This window comes from Caloenas nicobarica, chromosome 4, assembly GCF_036013445.1.
Source record: "Caloenas nicobarica isolate bCalNic1 chromosome 4, bCalNic1.hap1, whole genome shotgun sequence".
Taxonomy (NCBI): domain Eukaryota; kingdom Metazoa; phylum Chordata; class Aves; order Columbiformes; family Columbidae; genus Caloenas; species Caloenas nicobarica.
In genome coordinates, this window is record NC_088248.1 from 77,107,355 (window position 1) to 77,122,932 (window position 15,578).

At 42.1% G+C, this 15,578-nt stretch overlaps 1 protein-coding gene across 3 annotated transcripts in view; it reads left to right on the forward strand.

The window, feature by feature from the left end:
- Positions 1-15,578, forward strand: part of ATRN (attractin) — a 157,657-nt gene that overhangs the window by 111,432 nt on the left and 30,647 nt on the right. For 2 of the 3 annotated variants that reach the window (XM_065634976.1, XM_065634977.1), the window contains exon 26: positions 11,212-11,290. In XM_065634976.1, coding sequence (XP_065491048.1) covers positions 11,212-11,290 — 79 coding nt within the window. Of the gene's footprint in view, positions 1-4,289; positions 6,395-11,211; positions 11,291-15,578 lie in introns of those variants that run through there. The other variant, XM_065634978.1, reaches the window with a different exon arrangement.

Here is a 15,578-nt window from a genome sequence, read left to right on the forward strand (position 1 = left end):
GGTAAAGTTAATTTCTTAGTGTGAAGCAACCTGATGATTCCCCAGGACTTGGAACCAAGAGAAGCAATTGCAATACTTGTTTCCACTTCCATCCTCCAAAAAAGGAATAGCCCTAAAAAGAGGTTAAAAGTCTCCTGAAGCACAGCAGGCCATGTCTTCAAGTTTCAAAATTTAATGTATTAGCCTCTATTTTAGGAACTGCTAATAGTCCATAAATATGAAGCAATACTTGATCAATAGGGAGAGCTCCTGCAGGCGGGGTATACGTGTCTGTTTACTTCAGATTTTACAACCTGTTTTAAAGTAGGCAATAATATGCTCATTTGGAAATGAGCAGTGGGAATAATATCTTGCTTTAGATTCCATGCTGAATTTAATTAAAGCAAGGAGCTCCAGATGGGTCCTTCAGACAAGTGGCTTGTATATATATATATTTTTTTTTTAAGTATGTAGCTTTTACAGAGTGGAGTGTGGTTTAATAAATCCCGGGTAGACACCAGGCTTGAACCACCACGTTGCTTCCATTGATGTGAAGTGTTTACTCCTGGATCAGACTTAAACATTTGTTGTGCTGAATCCATCGCGGTCGAGGTCTTCCCTAAAAATCTTTGTGGCGGGGTAATTACTTACAAGGAGAACTAATAGGGGAACTGTTGGTTCCTTTTTAACAGCAGAAGGTCAATCTGCACTTCAAAAATTATCCATTAGTTCTTTCCAGACCCAGATCCACCTGCGTATGAGTGTGTGAAGCTCTTCAATTTGAGTGATTCTTCCAATTCCATTATTGGAAGAGAATCAGTTCGAAGCAGAAGATAATTCCCTTCTAAGAGGCCAATTCTGGAAACACAGACTTTTAAAATAGGTGTAGATCTTAAGGCATAATAAATAACAAATTAACCAATGGATGAGCAGTGGAAGATGAGCACAGAGACAAACCGATGATGTTTGAGCAATAGCACAAGAGGAAACGGCCTCAAGTTGCGCCAGGGGAGGTTGAGGTTGGATGTGGGGAACAATTTCTTCCCCAAAGGGCTGTGGGGCATTGGAACAGGCTGCCCAGGGCAGTGCTGGAGTCACCATCCCTGGAGGGGTTGGACAGACGGAGATGAGGTTCTCAGGGACATGGGGTGGTGCCAGAGGTGGGGAACGGTTGGATTTGATGATCTTGAGCATCTCTTCCAACCAAAACGATTCCATGATTCTATATCTCAATGAACACAGCTGCTGAAAACACATGTCCAAAAATTAGGCAGATTGAAGATAATCGGCAGTGATTCTCCCTTGCTGCCATCACATGGATCTCCTTGATAAGTAACATAATATTATTTAACCTCCTAAAATGCCAAAGGAATAAGAACGTGTGTCTTTGGAAGAAGACATTTTACGGGTGTTTTCCAACCAAACGTTTATAACGCTTTAAAAATTCTTCGATTCTTTAACTGTAACTACTGCTAAGTTCCTCTCCTAGGATTTTATTTTACAGTCACTATAATTCACTAAACCACCAGTGTGTTAGAACAGTGTGATTCATCTCTGCTGTTTGTATTGAAACGCTTGCATTTTTAATGCTCTAGGGTGCATTTCATAATTACAGTTGAATCCAAGTTAGACCGTAAATAAGTAATATCTGATAGACCCATGATGTTAATGAGATCGAGTTGGCTGGAAATTTGCACGCTAAGTAGAGGCAATGAAAACGCTTTCTGCAAAGACCAAAGGCAGTTGATAAAACCACCTTTGAGATATAGGCCACCTCTAAGTCAAAAACTGAGATACATCTCAATTCTTTGAGTGTCATGAATACAAAAAAAGGGACTTTTTTTCTGGAAAATGGATGTTTAGAATGATTTTCTCCTATCATGTTCAAGGGTCTTGCTTTATTTTGCCATTCTGTGGGAAATTTTGGAAAATTTTCTATGCTGGTGATGTTGTAGCACGTTGCCATCTTCTAGAAGTTGCTCTTAGACTTTGTAACGCCATCCGAAATGTGTTGTTCTGCCCTGCTATTGGATGAAACAGCTGTGCCTTGGGCTGGATGGGAAATTAGATTAGATTAGATTGGGCATTAGGAAAAGGTTATTTAGGGTTGTCGGGCATTGGAACAGGCTGCCCAGGGCAGTGGTGGAGTCACCATCCCTGGAGGGGTTGGACAGACAGAGATGAGGTTCTCAGGGACATGGGGCAGTGCCAGGGGTGGGGGAACGGTTGGACTCGATGATCTTGAGGGTCTTTTCCAACCAAAATGATTCTTGTGATTCTATTTTACAAACTATACAGGGGAATGGGGGTTGGATCCTCATTTAGGGTTTCTGTTAACTCTTGAAGCTCCTTCTGGAGTCGGTGTTCAGCACAACGTCAGGTGTGTGGCTCTACGTGACCTTTATTTATTTTGCAGCATGTTCACATTTTGTTTTAAGCTAAGGAAATGTCAGTGGATAAAGGTTGGGTACAACAGTGAAGTTACAGGGTCTTTAATATTGCATTATAATTGGAGCTGCAGGAGAAATGATATCCTAACTGTTGTTAACCTTTGCAGAACTAAATTAATTGCAAGCAAACTGTGGGTTTTTTCTGTTTCCTCCTCTGCCTTTCATAACATAGCTCTTTTATTTACGAATCTTACTGTTGTCTTTTGGCAGATAGTTTGAGCTATTTTGACAGTCTCTAGTAAACATTTCTATTAGTATCTGTGCTTCCTTGTCTTCCAAAAAATCTGCGTATGCCACCACACCTATATATAATGTATTTCTTGCCAGTATACTTTTGCATATAGAAGATGTGAAAATATTTATTATTTTGAATATTTTGCCTTCTAAACTCATCTTGCTCACCAATGATGCTTTTTCTTTATTTAACCAAAAAAAAAGTGCATATGTATTTCTTCTGTGCTTCTCTGCTTTATTGACCAGTTCTGTAGAGATTTATAGGAGTATTAAGAACTTTTCCTAGTGTAACAGCCCTAAGAAACTCAAAATGAGGAGGTGGAGGTGTTGGCCAACAGACTTACCTAAAAGGGCAGAAGTGTGAAGTGAACAACAGTGAAGCCAAAGAAGCTGTTGAGCTCTACAGGATATAAAAGGCCTTTAAAACCTTTTAAACTGTATAAACCAGGTTCGCTGCCTTCAGGAAAGAAGCCGGGAGATGTGGTGGGGACCTGGCAGCCAACACCACTTGTCCTCTGGATGGGACCTGAGTGGCATTTGCCAGACCAGCTGGCCAACACATTTGGAATTTGTGGGTGTGGGACTGTGAATGGATGTAATTGATTTTTCTCTGAGGTTTTATTAAGTATAATCACCTTCGTCCTGAAGAAGAGATGCTCTGGGGAGAACTTATTGTGGCCTTTCTGGACTTAAAAGAGGCCGATAAGAAAGATGGGGACAGACTTTTGAGCAAGGGCCTGTTGTGATAGGACAAGGGGTGATGGTTTTAAAGTAAAGGAGGGAGATTCAGGCTGGACATGAGGAAGGAATTGTTGGCCCTGAGGGTGGTGAGAGCCTGGCCCAGGTTGGCCAGAGAGGTGGTGGCTGAACCATCCCTGGAGACACCCCAGGCCAGGCTGGACGGGGCTCTGAGCAACCTGAGCTGGTGCAGATGTCCCTGCTCATGGCAGGGGGGGCACTGGGGGAGCTGGGAAGGGCCCTTCAACCCAAACCTTTCTGTGATTTTATTCTATGGTCTCATGCTGAGCTTTCTTACGCTGACTCACCATAGACCTCTGTCTTCTACTGCACCTCTGTTGTGTCCTCACGTGCACAGTTCACCCCATTCCTCAGCTCCTGCATGTCTTGTCTTTCATATCTGCCCAAGAAACGTCCTCCTAGGGGTGTTCAACGCTGACTCTCGTCCCCTCATAGTCTTACAGTGACTATTAGAGACATGAGTATATTTCACAAATAGAGCAGAAGTTGCAAGTTTTTGTGTTTTCCTGGTTACACATGAAACCTCATTTGCCTCTGGTAAGGACTGAATGTCAAATATTGAAATTCTGCTTTGGTGCAAATAGTTGGAGTCATTTCTCCGAAAAACTTCAGAGAGAGCAGTATTTGTCCCCGTACAACAGTCAGGCAGATGGTTTAATGTGCTGGATATTGTTTTTCCTGGCTGTGAACATTTGCCCAGCGTTTTCAATAGTGGGAATGGCCTATTGCAATAATTCAAATCTGGAGTTGTGCTGCAAATATTTTTTTTCGCTTTTTGCTTATTAGAGTTTCTTACTGCAGCAGAAATGGCATTTCTAAATATGTGCCTGAAGATACAGTCTGAATCCCTTTTTTTTTTTTTTCTAGGAAAATGGAAGAGCTTTGGAATATCTTTACATAAACTTCATCTTTTTAGAACTCAACAGTTCAGCATCCACGACTTCCTTCTTTCCATCTTGTCCTCATCACTCTTCACTTTGTCCTCCGCAATGGTCACACGTGGATGAGTGCAGTGAAGGCCGTTTGGTCTCTCCTCCATTAATTAGTCCCATCATTATCTGTGCCCATTTATGCCTTTGGCCCTTAAAGTTTTCTGTGGTGTGATATAAGCACCTTGGATTTTTAAACCTTTATTGAGTGGGATTTCATTTATAGCTTTGACACCTTAAGTTAGGTTTCTGTGTGTGTTGTGGTGAAGCTCTTCTACTCGGTGCCGTTGATGGACACCAAAGAGCAGTTCGGTTACCAGATATAGATGTCCATGTCAGGATGAACCAAGTAACTCTCCGTGGATGTCTGACTGTAATTTGTTTGGGTATTTCTCCTGAGCTGAGTTGACAAAGGTGACCAGGTTAGTGCAGAGACCACAGAAGAGGAGAACTGAGAATGGAAGGAGTCTACAGGACCAACACCACGCTTGGTCCCACTCGTAGCTACAGCCGGCTCAGACGCCCCTGTCTTCAGAGGAGCTTGTTCTCCTGCCTGAAAATAGTATGAGGGAAAAAACTTCAAAACACAGGTCAAAATAACACTGATTTCCCTTCCAGTTTCATCATGTGTCCCATGGCGTGTTTACTTAAAGCTCCGTCTTCTAGATCCGCAACATGACTTTTTCCCTTTATTTAATGCTACGCCCTTTGTGGTAGCATAGAAGGACTTGCAAATCTGAACCCTAACAAGCAAAAGTAAACCAGATTTAAAAACGGCAAACAAGCAGACGAAAATACTAATACTGCTTTCCCAAAAGACCTCAGACCTCTAGTTCTGCTGTTCGTGGAAGCTGCCACTGTTCTGCAGGGTGTCAGATAGGTTGTGCTAGCCAATAACTAGAGTTTTTTAAAACAGACACAAAAAAGTTAGCACTACCTGCTGCAAATAAGGTGGTTTGTGGCTTGCTAAACCTTGGTGCCACCTTTAGTAGAAATATAAGGTCATTTATCTATAGATGAGACCTGTTGGTTTCCTGTTGGCTGCAGAGAGCTGTTTGGTAAAGACCAACTGTGCAACACGTGCCCTCCTGGGTTATGTACTTGTTCCAATTATTTTTGAGGTTTAATGCATCAAGTACTTAAAAACGTGTCCTGTAACTCTCCGGCATATTAAAATTTGCTTTTAAGTAGCACTTAAATAGCTTCCAATTCATCAAAATAATTTGGGATGTGTGTCTGGTAATCATTGCAGTGCTTGCTGGAATTGTTAAGTGACCTATATATGTTAAAGCATATTAGTATTGAAGCTGCTATATATTTTGGCATTTAAAACTGCCATTTTTACTAGCAATTCTGGTGTTGATAAATATTGTAGGAGAGTTTAATAATTGGGCCCTAATTTGCCGGATGGATTTTCTTCTTTCCTCATGAGAATGCGTCGTATTAAAGTGCTGATGAAGTTTTCCCAGCAATTTAAAATGAAAGCGTACTTGTTTGAAGAGCTTTAAGGGCACCTGGAGTGGAGAGAATATCCTTTCTGCTCTGAAAAGGAGCTTAGAGTGCAGAATCAAACCAGACAGGGTGTTTAAGTTCAGATTTTTGTGTCAGGGGAGGAGTACGCTGTGGTGTAATGAGCACTGAAGGTTTATCAACTGCATGTGTTGAGGCCAAGTGAGGGACATTACTTATAGCCATATTGCTCATTTATACTTAAATAATCTAATAATAATTAAGAATTACTTAACTAAGCCACGAGTATTCAAGAAGAGACTGGACAACGTCCTCAGGCACACGGTGTGAACTGTGGGGTTGTCATATGTAGGGACAGGAGTTGGACTCGACGATCCTTGTGGGTCCCCTCCAACTCAGGACATTCTGTGATTCTAAGCTGGTTATCAAATAGAATATTGTCCACAAAATCTAAGTGTAACTCCTCCCTGTATTGCAATATTTATGTTGTGTAAGCGTAAACTTTTGTAACTTGTATAGGCCAATAAAAGCTGCATTTGGTAGAACCTCACCCACATGCGGAGTCACGTTCAGATTTCCCTGGGATGAAAAACTCTCCAGGGGTGTTGATTTCTCTAGAGGGCTCTTTTGCCTTGAAGTCTGACTTCACATCTGAGTTTTCTGGTTTCCTCTTTTTTTTTTCCTGTTGAAAAAATTGCACTGCTCTTAACCTGGCCATAGGGAAATGGAAACCCAGCAGCTGATGGTCCCGGCACAGCCACTTCACATGGACGTGGTATTTCCAGGGCTGCCTATGGAGCATGCTAGGATGTTATGAGCCCAAGAACATTTCTGTCTCTGTTACCTTCTATTCAGAGGAGAAAGGACCCAAAAGCATTTTTGGAGATGGGAGGATGTGTAGAGACTTGAATGAACAGCAGATTTCAGGGATGAAGGAGGCTCTGGGTAGGCTGTTCTTTTTGGAGTCGAAAGAAAGAGAAGGTAAAGCGGGTCCTGCAGCAAAGGTTTATCGTTAAAGCCACTTGGAAATAGGTGGATATTTGCAGCTGGCAGAGCCAGGACTCTCACTCCAAATTATTTTCTGACACGACTCTCGTTCCACGCAGCTGTTTCTTTCCGCCGCCTCCGTATTTACACAGTTGCTTTCCAAGAGAAGGAATGGGAGGAAAAAAAAAAAAACCAAACCTTCTTTAAAGCTACTGACGTGAAGACAGATCTTTTCAACTTATTTCAGGATGGTTTAGGCTGAGTAAACCCAGCAGATAGATCTTGACTTTGCTCTACCCCGGGGGCTCTTCCAGCAGGTGATGAACCGCAGCCCCGCAAACCGGCGCTGCCTTTTATTCCTCCACAAATGCTGCCAAGGGGAGGTCGTGCCAGGGGGGAAAACATATTTCCGTAGTGATTTTATGGCTTTTGTGGGTATTTGCTGCCTCCTTGTGACGGTACGGAGACGCATGGTGCTGTTACTTTGAAATAGAGGGTACTGTGGTGAGCGTTTCGGAAAGAGTTTTTATTAGTCTTTAATTGTTAATTCTGCTTTTCTTCAGAAAGTCTTGGCTGTGGTGCCAGAAGTGAGGCAGGAAAGAGAAATCCAGGAAAGGCTCAGGCTGTACTGTCTTGTGCAATGCTGCATTTTGGAAAGGGGATTTAGTATAAGGATGAAAGTGATCCTCTTAGTTCTCCCCTCTGGCTTTGTTCTCCAAGGCAGTAAATGAATATGTAGGGAGATGCCACGTTCAAATCAACCAAAACTAAGTCCATACCTGACATTTACAACTGGCTGAGGTCACATTTTTCCTAAAAAGGTACCGTCCTCATAGGAATTCAGCGTGTTTTGATGAGTGTCTTCAGCTCAGTGCGTATGTTCCTGGCGCTGTCTGATAGAAACGTGAATGGAACACGATACATCCTTGTCGGGGTCACCTCCAGGAGGGTGGGCATGCCGTTCACTTTGCTGGCTCCACGTGGCACCAAGCAGCTCCATCTTTATGCTCGACCTCCCAAAAACTCCTCCTGAAGGTTAAAACTCTCAGAAATGGGGCTTTATAAGAGAGATTGTTGGAGCATCTTTGCCCTTTTCCTCTGCCCTTTGGATTTGCGTCTCCTTTCCCCAAATAAAAGGGTATCGAGCAAGTAGACTCGGATAAACCACGGCAGTACCTGTTGCCCATAAACCACATCTATTAATAAAATACTCTATCCTGAGATGAAACTTCTCACTGAAGTCGCAACGTGAACGCCATCGCCCAGCAGGCGTTGAGCTTTGGCTGCCTGTCCTGGGGACTCTTACAGATGTTTTAAATATTGTTGATTTTGTATATGAAATTACACGTGGAGCCAGGAACAGTTGTCCCCGCTGCCTTGAATATTTTGTTTTATTTCCACCCTCCATTTGTACAATGATGTTAAAATGTTACTGAAAACAAAGCAGACCGAAGATTTAGCTCGTGGTCGTAGGTTGTGCTGGGTTTGCATGGATACATTTGGGTTTTTTTGCTCTTCACTGTCCTCTTTGGGCCTCGGAGATAAAGCGAACGTTGCATCTTAGAAAAACTTCAGGTTTCTTGGAGGAAGAGGGAGCTTAAAAGAAGAAGAAAGCTTACCCAAGCTGTCGACTAAGTGTGGTGGTGTTCACGCTGTGGGGAGAAACAGGAGTCCCAAGACAAATGTGGGCACTCAAGGATTTTGTGAGTCCATCGCTCACTTGTGCTTGTTCAGGTGTGGAAAAAGTGAAAATCCATCTAGTGCAAACACGACCTTGTCCGGGAGAGAAATAGCGTTTCCAGCTGGTATGGGTATTGCTGTTGCCTTTAATGTCGGGAAAGAAAGGCAAAGCTGAAGGCATGAAAACATCAATCATCAATTATGCGTGTTATCTTATTTACCAAAATAGCAATTAAAGATTTAATGCATGTTAATGGGGGCGCATTGGTTTTTAGTGTAAAAAGCCGGTAGTAATCCAGTACCTCTCTCTCAAAAAGGAAAAATAAAATAGGCATTAAAAATGCTTCTAAACCACTTGTGTTTGCAGAAGAATGGCCAGGCTTTTCCAGTGAAATAATGTCAGATTTTAATATGTAGAGAAAGTGTGGGGGAAGTGATTTGGAATACATAACTCTCAAAATGAGAAAGGCCAAACAAATCTGTGATCCTGCTTAACTTTATAATGAAATAGGCACCGTAGGAGTCTTTAAAAGCCGTACAGACGTTTTAATGCTGAAGTCACACACGTGCCAATTTTTTACTATCATATACTATAAGATAGTAAGACATATTTATGTACGTATCTAAGCTTAAAAATTCAATCACATTGTCTGTTGGCTGCCCCTTGAGTGTTCCGTGCCTGATCATGTGCAGCTTTCACCATATATAAGGCTATGGATAGTGAGATATATAATCAGGAACAGGCTCTTCTTCTGCATCTCAGGGATTGGTTCCTGCCGTGTATCCTTTTTTTTTTAATGACAAATATTTCCAAGTCTTTGCACTACTCTCTGCTAAAGAACGTAAAGTTATAGAGCAGGACTCCCAGTTGCTGAAGTAGTTTTTGAAAGACAAAATGTGCAGCTCCTGGCAGCTCGGACAAGGTAAATGGCATGAGGAGAGGGGACGGCAGGGAACGGGTGGGATGAGACGCCATCCACCATCATCACGAGCTCTGGGTTTTTTGGTCAGCAGTGCAACTGTGGATCCACATCCAAGTAGAAGAATTTATCACAGACTCACAGAATCATTTTGTTTGGAAAAGACCCTCGAGATCATCAAGTCCAACCATAACCCAGCCCTGGCACTGCCCCATGTCCTGAGAACCTCATGTCCGTCTGTCCAACCCCTGCAGGGATGGTGACTCCAGCACTGCCCTGGGCAGCCTGTTCCAATGCCCCACAGCCCTTTGGGGAAGAAATTGGTCCCCAGATCCAACCTCAACCTCCCCTGGCGCAACTTGAGGCTGTTTCCTCTGGTCCTGGCGCTTGTTCCTGGGGAGCAGAGCCCGACCCTCCCTGGCTCCAAGCTCCTTTCAGGCAGGTCAGAGAGCGATATCATTGGGGTCATGGATATTTTTATGAGTAGGATGGGAGAGCACAGTGGAAACCACAGCGTTGTTTGCAAATAAGAGGTTCGGGGATCTGCAAAAAGGATGGATTTTTGCGAGCAGAGCTGAGTTTATGTTCGATGGCAGAAAGTATTGAGCGGTCGCGGTCTTTCTCTTGCCATAGTCTTTCCTGCATGGCTGTGGGTCTCCATCAGGACCCCCAGAATGGCAAGAACCGATCCATGCCCAGAGCCGGGGAGAGGGTCACACAGGTTCCCCCTTCAACCGAAATCCCCACTCAAACACACAGAGCAGAGCGGTTAGCGTAAATAGAATCACAGAATCATTTTGGTTGGAAAAGCCCCTCAAGATCATCGAGTCCAACCATAACCCAGCCCTGGCACTGCCCCATGTCCTGAGAACCTCATGTCCGTCTGTCCAACCCCTCCAGGGATGGTGACTCCACCACTGCCCTGGGAAATAACGCACTTTAGGAAGTAAATCATCCATTCTGGTTAATCCTCCTTTAAATGTTCTCTTGAAATACACACTCAAGCGAGAGGAAGGAGCTTTGGAGACATTTTCTCTTGCCCATCAATGCGGTACTTGAGGCGTTCACTGGCGTTCAGACGCACAAAAGGAAAAATTGTAATCTTAGAAAGCTTGTGTGCCGCAAAGTTGCTCATTAAGTGTTCAGTGTGATAAGATCACGACTGTCAATAAAGTCAGCTTTTATTATTCCTATTATTAATATAACTGGTTTTTGTTAAATCTGCTTCTTCGCATTTTCCCTAGAAGTTGATAAATCTATTCATCCTTTTCTTCTCTTTAGATTTAAGAAAAGCAACACAGATTTGGGGGAATCAAGAAATGCTAGTAGTTCTCCAGCAGCTAGTTAGAAAGAATCGAACTGCTATAGAATTGATCTCATTTCTGTAATTTCGAAAAGAAAAAATAGTCTTTTTTTTTCTGCTTTTTTCAAGGCTTTTCTTTTTTGGGTTATCGTCTCACTTTAAATAATGCCAAAGATAGTCAATACTGGCTCTGCCAGTTTGATTAAATCTTTTGGCCTTACAGTTCCGATTCCCTGGTAAAAATTGCTGGATGTCGCCTAAGCAGGTCAGATAGGTAACTTTGGAACGACAGTTTCCTCTGGAAATAGATGTACGTTGTTCCAGGTGTCATGAGCGACGAACTGTGCAAAACATTTTGCGCTGCACTATTATCTTCCATCAAAGTACCTCTACGTGCGATATGAACTTTTAGCCTAGTTTTTTTTTGATTTGCTAGAGTTTTCCAGTTATGAGCAAGGACAACAAGGTATTTATTATTCTATTTTTTTTTTCCTTTACAGTTGCTTCCTGTCTTTGCTCCTGGTGGCCGCTGTGGTTTGGAAGATTAAGCAAAGTTGCTGGGCATCACGGCGAAGAGAGGTTGGAATGGCAAAACTGAATGCTATCTCTTAAATGACTTTTTTTATAGTTCTTCCCTCTCGTATTTATTCACATATGCATAGCATTAACCTTCAGTTAAGGATAAGCTTCACTAATCTATAAATGCTTCTGTTGAGGGATTTATAATATTGCATTTTCGATTGCAGTTTCAGTGACAAATGATGCTATTTTAGCGTCCTGACGCTGCACTTTCTGTGAAGCACACACACACAAAAAATAGGGTGGAATGTCCTGAGCTCCCAGAACTCAGGTTCTGAACAGCACAAATACGAAACCACAGCAAATTAGGAAATTCTTTACAGGTGTTTTAAGAGGGAAGTTTTTGTGCTCAAGCTCTGAACCACATTAGCGCTCGCTTTAATCTGTTGAAAGAAAGGCTAAGCCCTACTTTCAAATGAAAAGCTTATCTAAATGTTGTGGGGTTTTTTTGTTAATTTTGGTTTGGTTTTTCTTGGTTTTGTTTTTTTGTGGGGGTTTTTTTGGTGGGTGGTGGTTGGTTGGTTTGTTGGTTTGGGTTTTTTTGTTTAGTTGATTTTTTGGTTTGGGGGGTTTTTTTGATGTTTTTGGGGGCTTTGTGTTTGTTTTGTCGTTGTTTGTTTGTTCATTGTTTTTTGGTTTGGGGATTTTTTTTCCCCTGGAACACAGTAGCGTAAGAAGCCACCCACAATTTGAAGAGCTATAGTTTATTACTTAAAAAAGCAATTTCTAGAGCCAGAGCTTCTCCCTCTTCACCTCACCATGGACTGTACCAGCTCCCTAAATTTTTTTTATTTGCGGCATGTAAAACAAATATTGTGCTTTTACACCTCCCAAAGTGTAGTTCCTCTTTGTTTATCCCTGATGCATTTGGTGAGGGTTTATTTGACAACCTTTTTTTCTTGCGTCTCACTTGAAGCTAATTTAACGTTACACCCTAAGCACTCAGGGTGACAGGACGGCAAACACGTCGCTCAGTAGCAAAAAGAATATGTCCTTATTTCTAATTTTTGAGCGTAAATGCTGAAACGTATAGAGGAGCTGTGTAGAGAAGTGAGTCCTGTGTGGTACAAGGGAGACGACGACACATTTCTGGGCTTTTCTTGCCCTAAACTCATGGAAGGCAGAGCCCTGTATGATGTACAAACATAGCAGAGTTAGGCTGGACTGCTGGATTATTTTTAGGAGCTTAGTCTTGTGCAATCTGGTTTTTTTTGTATGCAAACTGAGATAAGCCAGGCTTTATTCAAGCGAGTCCATGTGTTCTTTCTATACGTAAGCGTCTATACGTTGTCACCAGGTAACTTTCCCTAAGGGATGTGGTGTTTTTCTCCCCTGCTTTTGGATTTTGGGGTGAAATCTTCCCGTTCCCATAGATTTTCCTCCCAGCTGTCCTGCTGGGATGAACCTCTTGGCAGCTGCAGGCACCCAAGCTTGTAATTCTTTTATTCAAGTGTGGTTTATTCACGCGGAGTAGCTGATCAAGAGTATTCTGAGGATTAATTTTCACCGTGCCAAAATTCTGTGCAAGTGCCTGTTTCTTGCGAATCTTCAAAAATCCGTTTCTGGTTGTACTTTCCAGTGCAGTAGTGGGAATAATATAAATTTATTCAACCTGAGGATCTTTTTTGTTCTAATAAAGCAGGGTGATGTCTGATAACTCTTCTCCTCTTCTTCCTCTTTCTGCTTCAGATGTTTTTTTGCTCTTACCAGTGATCTCAAATGCATAATATAATCAGTGGCTTTCAAAGAGATAACCCTTAATCTTTGAAATAATTTGTCTTTAAGATTTTCCATATTCTCTGAAGGTAGATAACTTTTTACAAAGGTGTTGGTGTTTTTTTTCCTTCTCACTTTCTTGGCAAGAAAGTAAACTGGAGTCAGCATAACATTCCCCCTTGGCTCCTGGGGTTGAATGTTATCTGGGAACGTATAAGGAATATAGACTGAGACGTAAAGACTGTGCTTTGGAGCTCAGTTAAAATATTTTAGCAGTGGCCTAAATGAAAAATGTCTCTATAAATTAAGTTACTTTCAGTCTGATGCAGGTTTTAAGGGGAAAAAATAATGGAGGACTAGCAACGTATTGGCGTGTTTTCGTGTAAGTTCAGTTTATTTGACAGGCAGTTCTTTTCCTGGCAGATTCCTGTCTTTACCTGTTACTTGTCTTGCTCCTTCTTTCCATCTAGTGACTTTATCTTGTAGTTCATAGATCTCTGCTATTCCATCCCCCTCTTTTTAGAAATACTTGCAAAACTTGAGGGAAGTGTTTTAAATATTTGCCATGCCGTTATTAGATATATTAATAAGGGCTGTCTCCAGAAACAAAAAATCTGCCCAAAAGTTGGCTTTTTGGTATTATCTGAGATGATTTTATAGCTTGCAGGATTTCTTTTATACAGACTCTCAATAAATCCTGTCAAGGCTCCCTTTAGACAGTCGTAGTTAAAATAGTGATTAATACAATACTGTTTTAAGTGTACACGAGTTTATCCATCCAATCCAGCCAGCGTATTGTAAGCTTTAAATTAATACATGCTGCAGCCCTGGAGGAAGATAATTCTCTGGTTTGGGCTGTATTTTTAGAAATAGTCAAGTTACCATCGCCTGCCTCCCATGGGTTTTGCTGTAGTAATTCTGCGCTTGTTCTCTAATCTTAACCCAAAAGTAAGAAAGATATAATGCAATCTGCAGGTAATTCCCAGCTATCAATCACTTCTGCTTCCAATATGAGCACCGCAAGTGCCTAACTTCTTATCACAGTGCAAAGTCGATAGCTGACGCTTAATCTGAGATACACGTAGTACAGAAAAGGGAGCGTGTTGCAAGGGCTAGTAACCAAAATTATTCAGGCGGTTTTGCTTGGGAAACGCGCTGGGAGAAGTTGTGCAGCTGCACTTGGTGTATCGGGTTATTGCAGCATCGCTTGCTAAACTAAATTTGCATGATTCCTTGCTGAGAAAGCAGTGTGCCACAAATCCAGAATTTACATCCAGGACCTTGTCAAATATTTAAGATTCTCCTCGTTTTTATTTTTTTTTTTTCCTTTCCGCAGCTAATCCTCTTTGACCAGCTGCTTGCACATGTCGGTGCTGATGTTCCTCAGCCTCCTAAAGGCTCTTTTGGGTGTGCAAACAAATGTATAGTTGTAGGAAAATGACTTTGGAGCGCTGAACAAAAGTTTAGGCCTTGCAGAGTATAAAACTTGACCTGAAGTAAAAATGGGAACGATTTGTGTCATATCAAGCACGGAGGAGATGGGACTGTAAATTGTGTGTTTATTCCCTCTCCAGTGAGCACCAAGTTTAAGTATCTTCAGACATCTTAAAGAGGGAAAATGGAAATAAAAAGACAGCTTTTATAGGAGGCTTTGGATGAGGCGAATGACATTAGGAAATAGGGATAGGAAACCTTTAGATCTTGTCTCTAGAAAATGACACATTAAATGTATCAAGGTGGTAATAGAGAATAATGCACAGGATACGAGACTGGCATTAGAAATGCAATACGCCCATCTGCTGTCGTGAATTTTCTGCCCTGTTGTTTTGTTTTAGCATCCAGATCCTATTCTCTTCACCCTCAGTCTGCTGCTTCTCTTCCACTTTGAGCCAGAAATAGCTGCTCTTACCATTTCTAGCCAATTAAGCATGTTTCAGTGATTGGGTTGACCCGGTGTAACTGTCAGCTGGATCACCCTCCATGTCCCCTTGGGACGTGTTGGGAACATCAGCACTAAGCATGTGTGGACATCACTAAATTTGGGTGTCTAGAGCTCAACTACACCCTTAACATACATAAAATTGCCTACGTTTTGCCTTCTTTCTTGCCAAGACTATCCAGGACTGAGCATTTTTACTCTGTGTGCACTGCCCAACTTATTCAAGATGGGTTTTGTGTATTGATTTACCGCGGGGATTATCCTTTTCTGTCCTGACCTCAGTGCTGAAACCTTTTTCCTTCCCAAGTGTATTCAAAATGTAGCAGCCCTTCTTTTTTCACTGGCATCCTCAGCTGTAATGTCCCCGAACACCGAATATCTTTTATGCGGACCGTTTTCTGTGTTCATTTTTACAGCAAAGACTTTCCAAGGGATGTGTGCTGTGGATTATTTATTGCTCTGCCTTCATTTGCTTCCCCTTCCTACTCTCACCTGTTAGTATTTCATTCATCTCTTGTATCTTCTCTCTTAGACTGCGATTTAGGGCATCCTTTGTCAAAGAAAGGGATTCGGGTTTGGAATATTTTCAAACTGGAACTGTAGATCACGGTCTTTGTCACTGTCTAGAGGCTC